Here is a 16,100-nt window from a genome sequence, read left to right as displayed (position 1 = left end):
GAGAACGGGCATCGGGCTCAGTCAGGAGGGGCCAAACCCGGCCCCGTGCGGCTGAACCTCGAGGCTGCGGTCGCTGCTCGGCGTCACCCCGCGGGGATCTGTGCTGTGGGTGTCCATGAAGCTGTTACCTGTTCTGCAGTTAGCTGGGGCTGCCTGCTGTGCGCATTTCTTGGCTGAGCTGAGGCCGTGGATCGCTTTCCCTCAAATAGGAAACATTATTTCTTGCCACTTTTCTTGTCAAAGGAGTAAGCGAGTGATTGCTGTGCTCGCAGCCAGTATCTCTTGGTTAAACTTCCATACAAATATAGGAGTGAAATGAGCACCTCCTCCTCATCCCTCAGCACTGCGCTGTGCCTGGCTCGGTGCTCTCTCAGAGGGAAGAGCCAGCATGCAGTGCTGCCTCCCAGTCCCCTGCCCACCATCCTCGCAGGAATCAGCCCCTGCCTCCCTGCACTCTGCCAGCCCGTGGCACTTCGGGAAGGAGCACAGCACTGCTCTGCCTGGGCCCTCCAATACATCATGGGGATTAACAGTGCTGAACCACATCTCTGTGAAATGCCATTGTACTGAAGCTAACACTTGAAACAGATTCTTTAAATAAAACATCAACTAGGAAACCAGCTATCGGGATTGTTTTAAATTAGTTTGGTTTTAACTCTCATTACCCAAAGTCTTAACGGTGCACAAAAACACTGTAGTTGGACTCAGTGCTTCACACCTCCCTTGGAAAAGGTGTGGGCAGAGCACTGGCTGTGCTGCCCACACCTGGCAGAACCCCTGAACCCAGGCCTGGGAGCCTTAGACATGTAATTCATAGAATGTAAATGCTTGGACACACTGCTAGAATGCCTCCATCCTCATCAGGAAAGTTGATCCCTAAGGCAGCTCTAACTGCTGACTTGCCCTTGGGAATTTGGTCCTGTTGATACATGCATCACTGCATACTGGTAATCACCCTATGGTCAGCTATTTACATATGAGATCAAAGGCTTTCAGGCTGCCCAAAACGAGTTTGTTGCCCCCAGGTACCTTGCCTTAGATCTTGTTACCAGTTCTCCAGCTTCCCATTGGTCTCACTTGACAAGTGAATTCAATACCTGCAGCATTCTGTTGCATTTTACTTTATCCACATGGTGGCAGGTAAGAGAGAGCCAAAATGCTGTGGGCATGTTCTGCGAGAGCATTCACTGCCATCACTGACTGCAGTGACAACATACTTGCATCGAACAACCTCTTATTTCTCTTACTTTTAGAATATGCAGCAATAAACTCCATGCTGGACCAGATCAGCTCCTGCTTGGATCATCTGGAAGAGAAGAACGATCACCTCCATGCCTGCCTGAAGGAACTGCTGGAGTCAAACCGCCAGACCCGCCTGGAGTTCCAGCAGCAGAGTGAGCAGCACAGCATGGGAGCTGACATGCAGGGACCACAGCCTCCTGTCTAGTGCACTTGCCACAAACTTTATTGCTAAGGGGACATTTACTGGTCACTGGTTTATCAAAAATGGAAGAGTTACCTCCTCCCCATTATGTAATCCTTCCTGTGGCAGTGCCCAGCCATTCACCTCCATGTTCTGTTTTCCTTAGCTGTGTGATAGGTGCACTCAAATGGGTGTAGGAGACTTGGCTCTTTTTGCTTCCAGCATTAACACAAGCACGGCCATGTAACGTGGTTGAAGCTGGTTGCAGAAAGCCTGAGGCTGTGCACATTATTTGCAAGGAAGCTCTCTTCACAAAGTAGAAAAATGATCATGGTGTTTTGTACTGCTGACTCCAGCTGAGGAATGCTATAGCTCTAGCCCCTTCCCTCACAAAGCACACGAGGCAGGGCTTGTCATGGCTCCAGGCTTTCTCTGGCAGCTCTGGTCACAGACTTGGAGGAGAGGGTCCATAGATCATCTGCTGACTTGAAACTACAGCTTCCCCATTATTCACATTCACTCTAAGTATTACAGGTAGTCCCAAATCACTGGACTTCCCTGTTCACTTCCAGGCAGATAAGATGAGCTACAAGGTGATCATTTTGACTTAGAAGTCACCTAACTCCTTGAGCTGCCATTAAGGACTCAGGCTTAGAGAGGCAGAGCAGCCTGGTTTGCCCCACTGAATTGGTGACTGTATGGTGCTGTCTGCCACGGGATGAGAGCAGAGCCTTCCCTGTATATTTTAACAGGAGTAATCACGAGCACTCTGGTTTGAAACTTTGTGAATTTCTCAGGATGGCCTGGTGCCACCACCGTGAAGCAAGTCTGAACTATTCTACTTCTGTAGAGTTAAAAGAGTTTTTTTGAAAGTTGAAGAAGTTATAAGAAATCTGTTTTATTAAAATCAGTTGAAACAAAATTTGTTCCTGAGAGTCTCCACTATGAGAACAGACTGTATTAACCCTTATAGTATTAACAGATGACCAAGATGCACATTCTTGCCTAGCTCAGGACACAGAAGTGGTCCGAGAGTGTGCATTTTTGAAAGAAAACCATTCTGAAGAGCAGAATTGGGCACAGTCTCCCAAGAAATAAACTTCTCTGCCTTAGAAGGAAGCAGAGGGGAACTACGTGGTATTCTTAGTGGAAGAAAATGGGAAAAAATGTCTGCATCCATCTACTTCATGAACCATATCCCCTATGAAAAAGAAAAATAATCACATTACATTCTTCTTTCAAGTTCAACAATCAAAGCATCAATCTTTCCACATGATTGCAGTATCCAAACTATACAAGTAATAATCAACACCATCCCATATTAGACACGCTAAAGCCAGGCTTATTTTATTCTTAAAATAAAAACAGCAGTAAAGTTGAAGGTTTTTGCTCTATTAAAAGACTCCGAAAATAAACATTTCCAGCAAATATGGTTGTAAAGGGCTCTCCCTTTAAGGCCACTCTATCTGGGTTTGCGCCTAGAAGAGCGTCTGCACCCAGCAGAGGTAAGACTGGCAGTCTCACCTTTGGCTAGGGAGGAGGGCTCTGCTGCTGCCTCCTGGCTTACGTTTGATGCCTCTTTCTGTCCCAACCCCCCTCCGCTCCCTGGATCCTGGCAGTGGTCTGTGCCTTCCCCTTGCCTGGCTGCATTGGCTTCCTCCTCCTCATACACAGCATGTCCCAGCAACTCCCCTGCGGCGCTGCTCTCTTCGGGGAGCGGGCAAGTGGCAGTGGATTTGCTCTCCTGTAGGCTTTCTTCTACAACCACGATTCCACACACATCAGTCATGCTGGCTAGGCTTTTGCTCTCTGCTACAGAGGTGGCCAGCTTGCCCTTACCCTCTGGAGACCTCAAAGCTTGTTCTTGCAGTGCTGACAGCTCTGTGCCCTCCTTGTCTATCCCATGATTAGCATTCATCTTCTGGCTGGTATCTTCTGTAGTAGTAGGAGGCTGTTTCTGATCATCTAGCAATTGGGAGCTGGAGCCCTGGGAATGCAAGGGAGCCTCCGGGTAGGCAGCTGTGGCACGATGCCTTGCTACCTTGTATCTCTGCAAACACAAACAAACCACTGTGAGAGACAAGTCCAGCCAGATACTGGCACTGCAGCGAGCAGCAGCTGATCCAGGAAAACCTGTACAAAAATAATGGTGAGTGACAGCTAGACTCTGCAAGAGCACAACCTGACTGAGCCGGTCTCCTGGCCTGGCTGCAGAGGCTTTCAAGCAGGGAAAGGTCAGCTCCTGTGAGAAAAAGCAGTGATATTAAAAATGAAATTACTTAGTGTTGAGTGAGTGCATGGCACACCTGTGGCTCCCGAGACAAAAATCATGTCTGGTAACTGTTGATCTCAGTCAGACTCAGGACTTTATAGATACAACAGTACAAGTGACAGCTCTTGCTCCAGCTGCTGCCAGAACCTAACACTGGACATGCACTCTGGGTACATGAGGCCATGTCCTGCCCTTACCTAGAGAGGAGTGGTTTAATGCTTAACAGCCACAGCAAGACTTAAGTTGAAAGCTTAAGGTTTTTTATTCTGATACAATCAGTGCAAAGCTGCTGGCAGGAATACTAAGAGATCTCAAGTATCCTCATCTTAAAAGGTACTGAGGTTATCTCCAGAATAAAGGTGAGCACACGTTCAATAAAATGACTCATTTACACTAGCTACCATGATAAACCAGTAGAGCTCTGTAAGGAAATTAAAATGGCTACTAGCCATTTTTTCAAGACCAGATTTCAGGAAAAGTGATGCTACATAGCTAACATGCAGCAGGAATCTGCTCTTTGAAGACCCAGATGCAGTATGAAGTAAGAGAATGACACAAAGCTCCTTTCCACAGCAGTTCCCTTTACCATCAACTCCCTTTCATCCTTCTGCCAAAAGGTGCCTTGGACTGGCACTAGCATTAGACTTCACAATTCAACAGAATTATTTTGAGCACACTGGCTTTCACCACTGTAAGCAGTGCTACTGCAGTCTGCAGTGTGGAATTAGAGCACACCAGACAGACAGCTTTACATTTGACTTTAGTACATCATCACAGGCTTCTTGTTTCCCCTCTCTCAAATACTGGGATATGTGTAATATTGTAATGCACTGGAGCAAAGTCAGTGAGTCAAATAATAACAGTGTACCCACATTTAACTAGGCACAAATGTGCCAGTTTGTTTTCACAGTGAAGCTGTGAACTGCCTCACCAGCAGACAGTTCTCTGCTTTGAAATCCTCTGTGAGTCTATTCTGATGAGAATACTCTGAAATTGGAAATGATTTCACTCTGATTGTGACACAGCCAAGCAGAATAGCTGTTAGCCTGCAGATATTTAAGGTTGGACTTCTGCCACAAATAATTCCTCTAAGTCACTCCAGTGTCCATTTGAAGAGTATCTGATTTCAGTTTTTAAATGGGCCAGAAAGAAGGTATACACACTGCTGCTGCAGTTTCACTTCATGCTGATCAAAGATAAGCAAGGAAAGCTGCAAGGCCAATTCCTTCATTCCAAAAATGACTAGCTGCGGGAGAGGATGAGCAACCCTCAAAGAACAGCTGCTTCTCCTGCTATTTGCCATTCCAAATCCACAGCTCCTAAGTGCTGGCTTCTGCAGCAACCCCAACCCTTGCTGAAGGACACAGTGGTTGATTGGGAACTGTTAACCTGTCTGAAAGACTAGCGGGAAAACTCTAAAATGCAACAATGGCTGGGTCTATGGTCAGGAAACATGTTTTGTGTGCCAGCAGGTAACAAAGTCAGCATGGGAGCCTCCCCTCTTTCTAGGGTGAGGGAGTGCTGCTCTCCTACATGGGCAGTGGTAAGCAAAGGAGACGGCAGAGCCAGTGCAAACCCTCATCCACCTCAAGGCACTAATCCAGGCACCTCACCCCTAGCAAGCCAACAAGGAGAGAATGAGAGAGGCAAATTCCAAGACAGCCTAGCAGGGAAAGTTTCCAAATAAGAAGCAACAAGGGGCAATGCTGCTTCTTCAGGTGTAACCAGTAAAGCAAAAGAACAGCATCAGCTGGCAGAGATTTATGCTAAGGAGTTTCTATTTCTAGGAAAGCATTGCAGACAGAATGACTGACTTCATGTTGCAGCTGACCCTGGGGACCAAGTGGACTCTTTCAGCTTGTAGCTTCCATATCTCAGAGCACTGTGCTGTTACATTTCCAGATTTCTAAGGTGAATATCTGTTTTTACCAGCTCCTCCATGGATGAATCACACCTGAAATGTTGGCTAAAGGAGCAGTTCCTGCGCTCACTGTTGTACTGCATGGAAATATGCGTATGCACCAGCTCTCTTTAAAAAGAATAGCCTCTTTCTGTTTTGCTCTTTCCCCATTTTGACCCACCTGTAATCTGTCTAACAAAGGAAAGAAGAGGCTTAGACTGAACAACAGACTCTACAGGCTCAGCAAACAGATCAGACACTCTGAGGAAGACTTCCAACCAGAAACGGGCAACAAGATGACAGTAGCAGTAGCTGGGAAGCAGGACTGGACTGGTTCTGGATCTAAAGGGGTGATGGGAGACAAGCACGGAGCACATCAGGAGAAAGCTGTGACACAACGGACACCAAGGGTGATGGAAATGAACTGAAGACGAGACAACTAACGTGGCGGATTCACTGAAGAGACACGCACAGGGGTAGTAACAAATGCCAGGCCATGCAATCGCCAAAGGGTCTAACCTGAAAGTTCTCAAAATGCATCAGGGACTTGCAGTGTGCGAGCCGGGCAGCAGAGTCGCTATGGTAGAATTTGTGACACAGCCTGCAGAGGTAACCTGCGACGGGGACCAGAAAATCCAGGCCTGTGAAACGGGAGGGGAAGGGAAATCACAGATCACATTGAATGGAACTCAAAATAATGAAAGTATGTTAAAAGGGAAGTTAAACAAGGGAAGGAGGAAAGAAGAAAGGAAATTGGAAAGCTTTGCTTCTGTTAATGAGGGGTTTGCAAGATGCCTTGCTGAATATCTTGTCTTACCATGGGATGGCTGTGCGCTTGATATTCAGAGAGAAATCTGGCTGCCAGAGCAAAGAAACTACATATAGCATTAAGGGGAAAAAAAGAAAGGAATACAATGGAAAACTACAGAGAACATGTGATCTAATGTAATGGGATCAAACCAAGCAGAAGACAGCAGGCGCGCAAGAGGAACACGCAGAGAACATTCACAGCATGAATCATTATTCCATCTGCCACACGATAGTGGAAGGTTACAGCGATATGGAAGATTGGTGTAAACAGCACTCTCCTTGGGCACAAAACAGCCTCTGCAGAGCTGCCCTCTGCACAATAAGTGGCCGTTAGAGGTTTGAAGTCAGAATCACTTACAAGGTGGGGACAAGAGGGAGCCATCTGGAGGCAACGCTGCCCACCAGTCCAGCAACGTGTCTGAATAACCACTAAGTAGACTGTGGGGGTTTTGAAGCAGAGGAAACATGCACAGTTTGGGCTCTGGCAGAGAGCTTGATGCCGTCAGTACTGTTCAGTATTTCCATGTAAGCTGCATTTCTGCTGGAAAGTGTTCTCATCAATAAGCTTTTAGGCTCCATTTTTCCAGAGCATCCCTCATCTTCTACCTAGTTTCTTCAGTACTCCTATCCCATTTGCTCTGTTTCCTGCCTTGGTAAGATATCTGGCTCTCGCCATTTCTTCCTCAAAGACAAAAGCAGTTGACAAACATCCATCACAGCCCTTATCATTGGCTTAGAGAACAACCTGGCCCTTCTCCACACAGCAGTGACCTGCAACAGTCTGATGCAGATGCTGAAGCAATATAGCCAAAGAATTTGTAACAGCAGCAGATAGAGGCTATCCTCTCTTATGGCACGCAGCCGGAGAATGTTCTGTGGGCCTTAGTGCTTCTGTGTTTGCTTACCATAGGCTGTATCTGGGCAATACTTCTCACTTCCTTTGTAATCCTCCAAAGACACTTCCTTCAGCCCACTCTGGAAACCAAAAGAGCATTAGTGCCTAGCATATCTATGTCAATTCCCTTCCCTTTTTCTGGTAAACTTTGAAGCAAAACAGAGGATTCGTATACCAGAGACAGAGTTGCATAACATCTGGCTAGTGCCAGATACCCAATGTCAGAGGCCACTTCATGGCAAGGGTTAAAAGCATCCCTCACATTCTGAGCCCGAAGTAGTTTAGCTGTGTACCTCCTCTTGGTAACAGCTCTTTACTGGGAAAATTGTATTTATCAAGATAAATCCCTACACATTTGCCATGAGACCAAGCTGCTGCTATTCAAAGAGACTATGTCAATGTCTTTGATAAGAAATTTGTTCCCTTGACAAAAACACTGCTTATGCTCCTCACAACAAGGTGAATGTTTGAAGATACCAGTAGGAGCTGTAGCACAGTAGAAATATCCTTCTGCATCCACACATAGTGTTTGATTCTCTTTTGCATTGTCCTGTGCTCTAGAAGAACTCCAGGGCCCTCACTCTCCTGCTGCAGGGTGGCACTAGACTCTAAACCCTGAGCTCAAGCAGACAAGAACAACCAAAGTCACACAGGCTCACAGCAGATTCTCAGATAGATCAGTCCTCATTTGCTTGGCATACCTGCTTGGCAGCAGAATCCTCATTCTCTACCAGCACTACATCAAGGTCTTCTCCCTCACCAGTTCCCTCCTCTTCTTCCTCCTCCTCTTCCTCCTCTTCATCATCTTCAAAACAGCCAACAGCATCCACTGTGATCAACTCCTCTGAATCTTCTGGGCTGCCCAATTCCTTCTCTCCCAGTCTCACCTGACGGTTACAGAAAAGAAATATCAACTCTGCATTCTCCATCTAAACACAGAAGACCCCAGGCTCTGAACAGACCGCATCTTGCAGTAGACGGGCCTGCAAGAGAGGCACAAAGCTATCTTGCTTGCAGACACATCCACTTCCCGTCCCTTTTTCACACAATTTCTCTTAAAACAGGGTTTGGAGAACTGCATGCCTTCCCTTTATCTCTGCAGTAGTCAGGGCAGCTGAAAGCTAATGAGATCTGCAGTGTAGCTGCCTCCAGTGCTGGGTGGCTCTCTACTCTGGCAGCATTACCTCTTTGGCTTTCTGTTTATGCTCAGGGGACTTCATATGCTCCACAAACTTGCGAGGGGTCTTGAAATGGCGGCTGCAGACAGTGCAGAAAGGACGAAGTGAGCGTTTGGCCAGCTAAAGAGAGAGGAGAAGACCAGTCAGTCACAAAAGGCACCACTCTGAAGAAATACAGCTTAAACTTGGGTAAAACAGTTACAGTCCTGTGTCTAAAACAGGCAAACCACAAAAAAAGTGTCTTATTTTCAGGTGAAAGGGATCACTAGCTCCTATCTGTGAAAATGATGGAAAATGTGCATGACAAAGCAAACGTGTTTTATAAAAAAGGTTTTCTAGCAATCTTTCCCTAGGAACCAAATACACACACAATAAATACAGTGGCCTGCCTAAACTTTAATTCAAAAACTTAAAGGCTGCCCACCAATTCCTCCATTCCATTGGTTAGGTAAATACAGTAGGCCATGCTTATTTAGAAAGTTGAGAATTAAACCAGAGTTGCTTCAGGCCATACTGACATAACATGACAGCTGGAAGTTCAGTCTTATACCAGTGATCAAAGGCAGGCAGCATGACAGTGCCCTCAGTGAGAGCATTACCAGCACAACTTCGTGCATCTCTCCAATCACCTTTCTCTTGCTGCTTGGGGAACAGGAGATGCTAGACACAAACTCAATCCCCACAAAAGGTCAGTGCAAAGGAGCAATCTGTGCTATGGGTATTACCTTGTGTTCTTGGGTCCTGCGATGTTTGATCAGATCCCCTGTGAAGTGTATCTGACACGTGTTACACCACCGCTGCTGGGTCTCCCTGAAGTGACAGCAGAAGCATCTGGTCATAACTTTTTACATTCCCCATGGAACACTGCAATATGCAATTTGTTTCAGCATCATTTTCCTCAGTATCACTAACTTTACTTGCTTGGATTTATCTTTTTCATTTTCCAGCCCCTTACATAGGGAATATAGCTCATGCTGACAGAAAGGCACCAGTTAAAACAACTCTCCAGTTTGATCTACCAGATTAAGAACTACACACCAGGTCAAAGTTCACAATACTATCCTTTATCAGGAAGGAACAGCAGCCTAAGGCCTCAGAAACAAGAGGGATTTTGTACGTTCTCCTGGAGGACAGGGGCACCTTGGTGTACTGAGGAATTTTGGAACTCATGTAGATCCCTGCTGAGATTGTGTTTGCTACCTCAGACCAACACTCACCCATCTTTCTCCGCCAGCAACTTCTGCTCCTTCACCATAGGCAGTAGTGAAACAAAACAAACATTGCTCATGTGCTGAATCTCCCCAAGTCGCTGCTGGTGCTGAATTCCAGCCATGTGGGTTTGGAAATTCTAAGAAAAGGTTAAGAGAAAGATCCATTTAAAAATATTCAAAATACAGAATAATAATAGGCATGAGCTACACTTTCCGTTCTCTTAAATGCTGTGTAACAATGAAATGGTATAAAAGCTTAAGACCAGGCTGCCTGGGGATCCACCCACACTTGTTCTCTAGCAGGTTGCTTGCCAGCTCCTCAGAAGGGGTTTGCTTTATCTGCATGCTTGTCATTATTTTTTTTATGCTTCTCTGGCTAACAAGTCTTGTGATGCACCTCCCCACGGCAGCTGGTCATCCAGTTCACTTCTCTGACTATCCACCCCAGTCAGACCTGTGGATTTATACCTGCTGATTGCAGCAGTTGGTCTTGCAGATGTAACAGTAGAATTTAAGGGCTGATTCAGGGTTGGAATCAGCTGTGCCCATCTCGCAGGTCCACTGCCCTGGTTTCAGAGCTGTTGTACTGATAGCTCTGCTCTCGCTGCTCTGCTGGATAGTCACTTTCAGTGAACCTCCAGAGCTCAACACCTGCCAGAAGAAGGAGTCAAGATTAAGTCAAAACTCTAAGCAGAAAACACTAAAAATAACTACTTACATTTTAGACATGCCCTAAGCTCTCTACCCCTTAAGAAAGTGCATTTAAGCTGGAATCCACAGGAAATTGATAAGACTCTCACAATACACTTCTTCTCTCAGCACTGCTAGATCAGAAATCCCTGTGTCGTGGTACCAGGCCCAGTAGTACAAATGGTTGCTTCTTCAGCCTCAGTACAGTGTATGATCCACTTACTGAAGATAAACATTGTTTGGTTCCTTGGTAAGGGACACTATCAGCTCAAGCTTCCCTGCAGAATAAAAGGAAGCTCAGAATCACATCTGACAGAGGAAGAAACTCATACAAGGGCGGGTGACACATTTAATCACATCACCAAGCCACAAATGTCTCCAGCAAAGGAAGACTTGAGTCTGATTCATACAATGGGTTGATCTTTATCTGTTTTTGCAGATTTAAACAACGAAAGATCTGGTTTGACATGTAGCACATAGGCAAGATATTTCATGTAAAAGGCTCTCAGGTTGCTAGCTTCAGCCATGTCCCACCTTTTCCAAGATGCCTTTCAAAAGCACAGATTCCCACTATCTGCTCATGTCTGATGCAGTGGCAAGTTTCATAGCAGCTGAACATCTACTACCATCACCCCATTATTTTTTTTTTTACATCTACTCTTCAGCATCAAAAGGTGTATTTTTAGCTGTGTCCCTTTAATACAGATATTTGTTCATGGTTCCTTCAATTCATCTTTCCATCTGAGTACTGAACTCTTAGCAGACCCCAGCATCCACAAACAGGCAGCAGTAGGTGAGGCACGGGCTAGCAGGGTGCAGAAGCAGCAAGTCAGAGCAGACTGCACAATAATTGCAGACATATTATGCCTTATTGCTAGGGACAACAGCTTACAGCAGGAGACGGAGCTCCAGACGTGGGTGCCATCTGGTTCCCAGTGGCAACGGGCATCTCTGGGATGGAGTGGGAGGTTTTATGTTCTGTACCACCCCAGCCTGCATGAAACAGCATCTACTCACCTCAGGAGCCTTCGGTTCCTCAGAGAATTTCCTCTCTTTAGAGAGACTTTCAGCTGCGTACTGCTTTACGTTATTTGTACCTAGGGACAGAGAGTCATTTCAGCTGCCTTAAATCAAAATAGCAATGAGAAAAAAACAAAAAACAAGGCAGCAGGTGAATGAGGTCAGGGAGCTTTCCTCACAATGCTGTTGGCCATAAGCCCAGCTTACAAACCTGTTTCCAAATAAGCTCTGTTAAAGGGGAAACTCTTCTCATCATTTGCATTTGCTAGGCAACAGCAACAGCTTTCAGGGGACTATGTTTGGATTTGGTTCCTACATCTTCTCCTCCTTTCCCCACCCTTTATGTGGGGGAGGACATTTCTGAAGACTCACAGGATCTAGAGATGCTGAATGTTAAATGCAGCTCAGGCAGGGAGTGTCCTAAAAATACAAATCATGGTGTCCAGGAACTCACCATCAGCTTGGACATGGGTGCTCAACTCTTCCTTGCTGCCTGCTGCATTCTCTAATGCAGACTCTTCAGTCACACTTAAAAGACATCAAGAAAACAACCTTATTTGCAATGTTATAGACCAAGAGATTCAGAAGACAAAGGCATAGGCTGGAATCTAGGCTATCACACTCTCTGCTAAATCCCCCAAATCAGAAAGCCACTGGATGTGTATTGCAGGCAGAGATTCAGCAGAAATGAAATGAAAACAATGGAGAATGGCATTCTAGAACAGATTCAGAAGCAGCAGCCAAATAATCTGGACAAGAAAGTTAGAACTGATTCTCTGAATCACTGCCCTCTTCTGCATGAGGCCTGCAGGGAAATAAGCTCATACAGGAAATATTCTTAGCAAGAGCTCTGAGAGCTCATTCCTTTCCTGATTGGCAACCTGCAGGGAAGCTGCAGTATCTGGACATCACTCCAGGTTGCTATGTGCATGAGGGGACAGAGACCTGTTAGAACTGAACAGTTTCTCAATTATATTTCACAGGGGTTTCATCGTAACTGCCTGCTCTATTTGTTTCAATAGTGTTTAATTCCAGAGTCCCTACAGCTCTGTTTCTGGGGGGAGTGGAGCTCTACGAGACACACATCAAACAATTTTGCTTTGTTTGCTTTGGTGCTATTGATCTGCTAAGGAGAAAAAAGATCCTGAGGAGATCGCTGAGGAAAAAAAATAAGCTGACTTGCAGAGGGCACAGAGCATACTCAACAACATCTTTCTCTATCCTCTACTTTTTCCTAAAAGGTAATACTTTCACCGTGGTTTGAATGAATGCCTTCTCTTTCAGGCCAGCCCAATATCCCACCTGCCAGCATCCTTCTGCCAACAGGGAGCAGCACATTCTGCACAGACAAGAATCCAGACTGTGCAGGTACTGAATCCTGCGATCAAAATACACAAGTATCACATAATTTATCAGATTGATAAGTGATAATGTAACTGGGTTACACAGCTATAAATATGCAGCAGAGTTTGGGCAGTGCAAGCATGAAGAAAACAAGAGTGGCTGGCATTAACATTATTTGTCAAGTACTGCCAACAGGCTCAACGCTATTCCACACGCAGACGGTGTCAGCACTCCAGGGCAAGGGTTTGCAGTTTAAACTGAAAGTCTAAGGAGCAATCTAGGGGAGCAAAAGCCATCGCAAGCAGGAGCCAAGAAGGAAATGGTGTTATATGGATACTTGTCAGGCCGTGCTAGAAGAAATGGGTGCTCAAGGAGGATTTGAAGATGAGTGCTTTCCACGCTGGAATGAGGATGCTGTTCCAGGCGTACAGATGGCACATAGGAGAAAAAGCAGAAGTGGGAAGAACCTGAAGTGAAGGAGGAGGCTGGTATTCCTGGCCAATGGAAAATGAAATGATGAAACAAGAAATAAAAGTGTGGCACGAAGTGGGGGAGACCTATCCTCATCTGCGAAAGGCAACATTAGAACAGTAAGCTGTTTTTCTCAGAGATCCATCATCTGTTCATAAAAAGTAAACAAACACTTCAAAAAAGCTAAGGAGTCTTATATTCCAACTAAATACCAGCCATAAGATATGAATCTAATCTGGCACTCCTCAGCTATTGCTTTGGAAAGGATGTTCCCAGAAACAGGTTTGCTGCAGTGAGATCTGTCACCCCTCAGACTTGATACTTTTTTTATTGCGTGTAACAGGACGTTGATTAATACCTACTAAACATTAATGTAATTAAAATTAAATTAACTTTAGCAAACAGATTAACAAAACATGCTCAAAAGCCTCTGATTTAGCCTAAACTGAATTTATTCACTTTCTTGTTAGTTCACTGTCCATAATTCACAATGGTCTCTGCTCACATAATATTTATCACTCTTTCATGTCTTATACGATGAAAGTAATATTGAAACATCAAAATGATCTTGGAATATTCTCCCTGAAGCTAACTATCAATCTCTAATCTACAGATGGGAAACCAGAGAGGTGAAGAAACTTGTCCAGAACCACGCGGTGAATTGTTAACAGGGAAGATCAGAGGACCCAGGAGCCCTGACTCATAGTCATTAACATATGTTGGAGAATTCTCAAATCAGTGCCTCCAAAAATCTTTATTCACTCCTTCCTGTTCTCCCCCTGCAATAGTGACAGTTCTGGAAGAGGTACAGCACTGTACAGATGGCACGAGGAGCTCTGTTACGTGCCTTCCCACTAGATGGCAATACAGCCTTGTCTACTTCTTGCACCCTCTGGAACGACAAGACAGGCCTGCAATGGCCAGCTTGCCTTGCAGATAATAGGATTGCCTTTGTTTATTTTTATCCAACAGACAGGGGTACTGGCAAAAGAACCTTTGCAGAAGGGATGCAGAACTCAACACTCCTGAATATAGGCTTGAATACTATGGAGTATGGATTCCCTTCCCTTTCCTATTCCTCAAAAAAAACCCCCTATGTTCTCTTACTCCTGCCGTAACCTCACACATCCCAAGGCTTTTCCTCTCTGCTGGTACCTGGCTGCTCATTTCCCTTTATTGCACTTAGGCAAGAAAACTAAGAGAAATAGCTCAGAATAGTAAAGCTCTCTCTGCTTCTTAGGAGAATCCTGGCAGGAGAACACAGGAGCAAGCATTACTTTGCTGCACACTTGCATAACACTTATCTTTTGTTTTTCATTCCTATCCTTGCGCCACCTAAAACAGAGACCCCTACAAACACACCTCAGTAAGCATCACCAGATTTCCTGAGTTGTTCACGATCCTTTGAAATACCTCCTAAATGCCACTACAGTACTGCCCTAATTGCAGGAAAATAAAATTAGACAATAATGCTAAAGCCAGTAACTATTTCAATACCACATTCAATAAATACCTCTTCAGTCTTTTTGCTGCGGGCTCAGTGTTCAACATAGATTCTGCTGGAGTTCTTGGTTCTGCAGGAACACAGAAGATCTCCTTAGCAAAGCAGACCATGCCACCCTAAGCACGTCCCAGTGAATGGCCAATGTCTATAAAACTATTTTCCAGCAAATAATAATACAAATTTGCTTATTCCCAACTTGAGAACTGTAGTGATAAGGTTGAATAATAAATTAATAATGACCTAGGAGATTTGAATTTTATTGTAGATGCAATTGTAAGAGGTGGGGTTCAGTAAGAAATCTATGCTTATGTCTACTAAACGAGTCTTTGTCCTACACCAGGGTGACAAGAGCACAGACCATGGACCATTAACCAGGTGACGTGGCCATCAGACAATAACCATCTCATCATCAGGTAATTTCCTCCACCACAAACACGCTGGCCACAACCTCACCACGTGCCTGCGTTTTTAGGTTATGCACTTTTCAATCACAATACAGAAGTGGGGATATTCTATGAGATTCAGTGCCAGTTTCTATTCTGACAACTTGAGTACTCGCGTAAGTCAATTCTTCCTCAGCATGCTGATTGCAACTGGTTCTGTTTCAGGTGTTTGACTCTGCGAGACCAGTTCAGCATGGTCAAGGCCATGTGGAAGCTTGAATTTCAAACCAGTTGTTTTTTTCTTCCATCGTCTTAAAAGCACATTGTCAGGGTGCCTTTGGAGAGCCTTCCACGCAAGGGATATGGGGCAAGCTTATAAACACCAAAAATGTACTTTTTACCTGGATATTTTAACAGCACCACAAGCAGAGGCCTGTGATAGTTAATTTTGGTATTGGCAGTTAGAGAGAAGGGTAAGACTAAAGCTGTCTCCAGCCTTTGCTGCAGGAATAGCCAAGAGGAGTTTATGATCTAGAAGCATTTGTTTCACTATAGGCTCACTCTTACCTGTGGATAGGGAGTTGTTCTGCTCTGACCCTGCTCGCAGCTCCCCTCTAAATTCTACTTTCTCATCACCATGCACGTGAGATGAAGAACCTGCATCCAGCTCCCGCTTCCTGTCAGGGACCCTCTGGAAGTCCTGCAACAGGCAGAGAGTCTCAGGAGAAGGCACAGTTCAAGTGTGGAAGACTACATTATCCAGCACATCTTTTTGACAAAGCAGGAAGAGATATGGAAATGCTAATCTAAGAGGAGGGAACACTGATCAATTAATCCGAGAACCATTTCCAGGACACAAAACGGGTCTTCATAGTGGAAGGGGGGAATGTTTGGTTTTTGAAACATTCTCCAGAACATTAAGAATTGTGCTGAAATTAAATTTTATGAAATCCGTATGAACAGATATGACCCTTATGTTTAAAAAGGGAAAAAAAAAAG

The 16,100-nt window shown here is 45.0% G+C and overlaps 2 protein-coding genes across 6 annotated transcripts in view; one reads left to right on the top strand and one right to left on the bottom strand.

Moving 5' to 3' along the window:
• The first annotated feature begins 1,141 nt into the window (after positions 1-1,141).
• On the top strand, positions 1,142-2,804 carry C19H9orf16 (chromosome 19 C9orf16 homolog). Its single transcript, XM_010720843.3, has one exon. The coding sequence runs from the start codon at positions 1,157-1,159 to the stop codon at positions 1,445-1,447; it is 291 nt and encodes a 96-aa protein (XP_010719145.1). The 5' UTR covers positions 1,142-1,156; the 3' UTR covers positions 1,448-2,804.
• The window catches only part of CIZ1 (CDKN1A interacting zinc finger protein 1), a 23,160-nt gene continuing 9,365 nt past the window's right edge, over positions 2,306-16,100 (bottom strand). For 2 of the 5 annotated variants that reach the window (XM_010720844.2, XM_019621431.2), the window contains exons 4-15: positions 15,669-15,801; positions 14,728-14,788; positions 11,854-11,927; positions 11,397-11,476; positions 10,158-10,340; positions 9,696-9,826; positions 9,204-9,288; positions 8,485-8,598; positions 8,002-8,187; positions 7,311-7,380; positions 6,115-6,236; positions 2,743-3,473 (exon numbers count right to left, since the gene is read on the bottom strand). In XM_010720844.2, coding sequence (XP_010719146.1) covers positions 2,886-3,473; positions 6,115-6,236; positions 7,311-7,380; positions 8,002-8,187; positions 8,485-8,598; positions 9,204-9,288; positions 9,696-9,826; positions 10,158-10,340; positions 11,397-11,476; positions 11,854-11,927; positions 14,728-14,788; positions 15,669-15,801 — 1,827 coding nt within the window. In that variant the 3' untranslated portion in view covers positions 2,743-2,885. Of the gene's footprint in view, positions 2,625-2,742; positions 3,474-6,114; positions 6,237-7,310; positions 7,381-8,001; positions 8,188-8,484; positions 8,599-9,203; positions 9,289-9,695; positions 9,827-10,157; positions 10,341-11,396; positions 11,477-11,853; positions 11,928-14,727; positions 14,789-15,668; positions 15,802-16,100 lie in introns of those variants that run through there. The other 3 variants (XM_010720845.2, XM_010720846.3, XM_031556184.1) reach the window with 3 other exon arrangements.

Source organism: Meleagris gallopavo, chromosome 19 (assembly GCF_000146605.3).
Source record: "Meleagris gallopavo isolate NT-WF06-2002-E0010 breed Aviagen turkey brand Nicholas breeding stock chromosome 19, Turkey_5.1, whole genome shotgun sequence".
NCBI lineage: Eukaryota > Metazoa > Chordata > Aves > Galliformes > Phasianidae > Meleagris > Meleagris gallopavo.
This window is presented reverse-complemented; position numbering and strand designations above follow the sequence as displayed.